The sequence below is a fragment of the Trichoplax adhaerens genome, genomic scaffold (genome assembly GCF_000150275.1).
Source record: "Trichoplax adhaerens TRIADscaffold_15 genomic scaffold, whole genome shotgun sequence".
In the NCBI taxonomy this organism is placed as follows: Eukaryota; Metazoa; Placozoa; class Uniplacotomia; order Trichoplacea; family Trichoplacidae; genus Trichoplax; species Trichoplax adhaerens.
Window position 1 is genome coordinate 977,718 of NW_002060957.1, and position 5,791 is coordinate 983,508.

The 5,791-nt window shown below is 39.7% G+C and overlaps 1 protein-coding gene across 1 annotated transcript; it reads left to right on the plus strand.

Annotated features, from left to right (window-relative positions):
* Window positions 1-3,920: 3,920 nt before the first annotated feature.
* On the plus strand, window positions 3,921-4,830 carry TRIADDRAFT_60432 (uncharacterized protein; the record flags this gene model as incomplete). Its single annotated transcript, XM_002116346.1, has 2 exons — window positions 3,921-4,274; window positions 4,729-4,830. The coding sequence occupies 2 exons, from the start codon at window positions 3,921-3,923 to the stop codon at window positions 4,828-4,830; spliced, it is 456 nt and encodes a 151-aa protein (XP_002116382.1).
* Window positions 4,831-5,791: the final 961 nt, after the last annotated feature.

A 5,791-nucleotide genomic window follows, 5' to 3' on the forward strand; every position in this document is an offset into this window, starting at 1 on the left:
TCTATACTGTATAATGGCTCCTAATGTATATTCAAGTTAGTTCGGTACTTAAGCTCTATTGGACTAGTGATTATTCAGTACTCAAGCCCTACTGGACTTTAGAATTATTGTTACGATAAACAAGAAAGTGGAACAACCGTATCGTGGACAGTAGACAGGACTGCAAATTGAAATGAAAAAATTTCATATTTGCTGCACTCTCTACGCTGATGATAGGAAACATTTTGACCGTATCGTTCAGTACTGTACTGCGAATTGAAATGAAAAAATTTGCTGCACTTTCTACGCTGATGATAGGAAATATTTTGACCGTATAGCGTTTTCAGCGATACTACATATGAGCAAAGACGTGACTAGTGAACTTTCAACAGATGAAGATAGGAACGTAAGTTAGAACTGCTTTACGACGGGTAACCAAGTAACGTGTAAAGAGTGTATGGCCAGGGACTACAGTACAACAAATCCTCCTTCTCTCCACCTCAAAATGATATTCATTCGTCAATACTGCTACCCTTTTCAATAATATAGGGGGCTTGCTCATCGTTGGCACGCCTGTGACTGTGAGAACTACCAAAGACTGCTGCAATAGTCACAGAGATTGAGAAAATCGTAACAGGGACTACTGCAATCCAAGGAAAGAAAGCCGTAACAACTTGCAATCTGCAAATCATTGTAAAAGGAGATGACTATCCAGTTGTATAGCTGCTTAAGTGGTGGTATAAAATGGAGATTACTATTCTATTGTAGCACCAAGTGGAGATCATTTACTACACCAGTAGTAGTACTGTATCTTGACATTGTTACTGATAGAGAATATAATTCAGGACGAATGATGATTCCTTGGCAAGGAAATACTGCGGCGATCGTAACTGCGAGACTAGCAGCACCCACCCACTGAGCTTGTTCAATCAACAAGCTCAATGTGGCCATCTCTGTTAAGGTCAAGTCGTCGTCGTCGTCATCCTAGTCGATCATGGATTGATTGATTTCTATATCGCTTGTCGACTTGAGTGCGATTGAGAATCGGCATTGATCCATTGGCAATGGATTGGATCATTTTTTGTCTCGCATCCTAGTCGATCATGGATTAATGGATTTCTATATCGCTTGTCGACTTGAGTGCGATTGAGAATCGGCATTGATCCATTGGCAATGGATTGGAAATTTTTTTGTCTCGCATCCTAGTCGATCATGGATTGATGGATTTCTATATCGCTTGTCGACTTGAGTGCGATTGAGTATCGGCATTGATCCATTGCCATTTTTTGTCTCGCATCCTAGTCGATCATGGATGGATTTCTATTTCGCTTGTCGACTTGAGTGTGATTGAGAATCGGCATTGATCCATTGGCAATGGATTGGATCATTTGTTGTCTCGCATCCTAGTCGATCATGGATTGATGGATTTCTATATCGCTTGTCGACTTGAGTGCGATTGAGAATCGGCATTGATCCATTGGCAATGGATTGGAAATTTTTTTGTCTCGCATCCTAGTCGATCATGGATTGATGGATTTCTATATCGCTTGTCGACTTGAGTGCGATTGAGTATCGGCATTGATCCATTGCCATTTTTTGTCTCGCATCCTAGTCGATCATGGATGGATTTCTATTTCGCTTGTCGACTTGAGCGTGATTGAGAATCGGCATTGATCCATTGGCAATGGATTGGGTCATTTTTTGTCTCACATCCTAGTCGATCATGGATGGATTTCTATTTCGCTTGTCGACTTGAGTGTGATTGAGTATCCCAATGGATCAATGCCATTTTTTGTCTCGCATCCTAGTCGATCATGGATGGATGGATTTCTACAGTATATCGCTTGTTGACTTGAGTGCAATTGTATATCGGATTGGATCATTTTTTGTCTGGCTTTTGCCATCGCATTCAATCGCAATAGTCCCAACATTGCAGTACTTGGAGTGATGATGAAAGCACGCCATTAAACCTCCTGCTTGACCTATTGTCATGGATCGCGATTGATTGATTTGTATGGGATAGCAAAATCCATTGTCAAGTCGATTGTGTCTACAGTACACTACCGGGGGGGGGGGGGCTAGGGGCCCGGCGTACGGTACGAAGTGACGACGCAGTAGAGGACAAGTCAGGCTATACACTTGGCCATACATGACTTGGTAAATGATATTAATCCATTGTCGTCGTCATGGAATACTTGGACGCAATACCCAACAAGGCAAAATGCCCCCAAGATACCTGGAGACAAAGGCGAGAAATAATTTTAATCGAGGCAGAAAGCGACTAGCAATATTGCTGTCATGGCGAGAAAGAGACGATAGTCCAGTATACTCTCCATCGATAGACCATTTTAAGGGTATATGTATTAAGTAGGTTGGAGTAGTGTAGTACTAAAAGAGTGGAGTATCTTTGCAATCGTATCGGTAGCACTAGGATTGATTGCGACGCGACTTGCTGATCACTAGACTAGCGACAGGAAGAAAACCTCCAACGATTCCAACGTAATAGCACAACTAGCGGACAGGGAAGAAAACCTTCAACGATTTAAACTTATTAATCTTTGTTCTACGATCATACTGGATTGGAGATCAAGATTGGCATTGGAAATTCATAAGTGAGCGTCCAAAAAAACCCCATCGAGCATCACGCCAATTCCAAAGTGTCAATACGTCATCGAGGAGGAAAGCGTTGTTGCTTTCTTCCTTGGAGCTCGACGCCATTGGTACTCGCAATTAACACCGTTTGTTGTTGTACTCAACATCGTCAAATCAATCGCGTGGTTGAACTACCTGATCATCCTCATTCTATCCTAGTCTTATCCACTAGCTAGCTATTGGCAGTACCACCCAAAGGAGTCAAGCAAGAAGCGATACAAGGTTGGAGGCATACAACTTGATCATCATCATGATGAAACAAAAGAAAAAAAAAAATTTTTGAATTCAATTGCTTCATTTACAGTTAATAGACAATTCTAGCCTACAATTCTACTCCATCATCATCATTGCAATTCTTCAATTTGTTGTTGTTGTTTTTATTAGCCAGCAATCATATCAAATGATGCATTGATTGTAAAGTACTTGTATGTAGGTGAGGATCGATGAATTCAATACAATGATGAGTTTCAAATTAAAAATGCTGCATTCAAAAGTCGACGAGTACCATCGGATGCTTTCGATCGACTGTAGTTCAACAGAATACCGTAAACTGCAGTAATTGATTTTTCCTCAATGCCAATCAATGGCCGGCCTAGTGGATACCATCGTTAGGCAGATGGCAATATCGCTGGTAAATGTTAGTCCTAATACGCTCCAATCTAGTTTGATGACCATGTAGTTCACGCTTGATCATTTTCTCTTATTCATGCTCTCTAAACCAATAACCGAATAACAATACAGTCCATGGAGGATAAAAGAGAGATGGCCATAACATAGCCAAGCAGTTGTTGAACTTTGACGCTATCATGACAGTTGAACAGCTTTAAATCAATCCAAATTGACTTTCTTACGGTAATATCAACCAGATGATAAAATCCACTCATCTTGTTCAATTGCAAAAGCAATCAACATGGATCGCTACAGCCAAGGAAAGGCCACCGTACGGTAAAAATAGCGTAGAAGGATCAATTATCCGTGTTGACAGGACGCTCTGTCGGATTAGTTTACCTTACCCATCCATGACAGTATTTCTAATCGTTGTAAACCCGATCAAAGAGTAAAGGAAACACTGCAATCACTCATTTCATTTCAATCATCATCCAAAATGGATAACAAGCAAATGATTGTCTAGCTAGTTTCGTTCTTGTCATGACAAAGATAACAAAACAATTTTTAAATTTGTTATCTAAATTATTAACCATTTAATGTGAAAAATAAATGTTTTCTTTTTTTTTTTTCCCCCTTTTTTGTCATCGTGGCGGTGGATAAGCAGATTCAATTACGCCACCATGTATGTCTACTTAAAAGATGGCCAACATTTACGTTATATTAGTCGAGTTAGCTTAGCAGATGGTTGTTATCCTTGTGTTCATAATGTCTTGCATGAGCATAAGGAATTAGTTGAACCAGCAATTTGGTTTAAGGTCTTGGTGCTGGATTCCATTTGTATTGATTGTTCCAAGCGTATGTTCTACTGGACTACCGGCCATATCGGCAAGCATGATCTACGTTTATGGACAACGGAATATGGCGATATGGAATTTTATGATTATGATGATGACTTTGATGAGCTCTTTCTTCTAGCTCGCAAGTTATTAACAGAAAAGAATGCTATCGCTGATAAAGACTTGGCAGAAACACAGGTTAGTACTGTCTAGTTGTTTCTTTCTTTTACAGTCAGTCATGGCGATCAAAGCCTTATCCTCGTAGTCCTATTGAAAGGAAAGGCTTTACTTTAGCCTATTTTCCCCATGAATCGCTTGTCCTTTCCATACATCATTCTTCTCATTGCAAAACTTTCCACCATTTCACCATACTGCCATCGTATTATCCTGACCATTAGCCAGTTGTTTCTGTTCTATCTTCGTTATTACATTATACACGCTGCTGTCTGCAATATCCGGTATTGACAACATCATCAACTTCTCAACTTTACTGCAGTCTATCATTCACTTTTTGCTGCTTTTAATTATTTAAAAATAAGCCCAAAACAACATTCAATAACACTTCACTCCATCATAAGAGGATGATTAGCACCTTACAAGGAAGCATGGAAAAATTCAACTACCCTCTTCACATAAATCGTATTCATCATAGCAAGAGAGAAGGGACCAAAATGTTCATCTGATGGCGTTGAATACCAATCATTGTGTCCAAACTAGACGATTACTTGGTCACAGTGCAAGCCATGATGGATAGTCCATTTCATGACTGTTTCTATTCCACTGTATTTTATAATCATTTTGCAAAGAAAATTCAAAAGGCTATTCGGAATGGTTCTACGATAGTTTGGACTCTATGCAGAAAGAAGGATACGCATGAAAATAATATCAATCTCAGTCATAATATCGACCTACCTACCCTTGATGATTGTTTTGACTCTGCAATCATCGTCAATATGGCGTAATGGTAAATAAGAGTATACAGTACATAAATGAGCACTCTTCTCATCATTGCGCCTTCTATTTCATTCGCATTCTTGACAGTCCTACGACAATATGCCAACGTATCACAACGCTGTTTTTCACTTTCTTTTTGGCTATTTGCTTGGTATGCTGAAGGCAGTCCACGTTGATATTCGCTGATATTGATATCCAACATACTGTACAGCTCGCGTACGCGTCTATTAACCTACAGTGCTTCAACTTCTTTTCTCACCAAGGCAGTCATGAAAGTATGTCAAATCTCACAACGCTGCTTCATGACTCCATTTTGAACTATTTCCTTCGCATTTCTTCCTTCAGTCATGGACTCTCAGATGACTTCTACATGCTTGGAAGATCGAAAAGTTTATAGTTTAGTCCTATTGCATCTTTAATACAATGGATAACATTACTCTACCAAGATAATTATCCAAGGCAGCACACGCCTGGATTTTGGGCTATTTCGTCAACATTTCTTCCTTCAGCGCTATGCATTCTCGAATAGAATTTGGGACACTCACGGTACTGCGGAGGGTTGCGACTCCTTTCCCCGATACTATTTTCCTTTTGCAATCAACTCAAAAGGCGATATCAATATCCACCATTCCTTGACTACTTTTCATCATGTTATTTTCTATTTGTTCAGGCTTAGTAGACAAAATCCGACAATCACAACTTGCATTTGTATTTTACTATTTTATTAGCATTGTGAACAGCATCGACAATTCTACTCCACG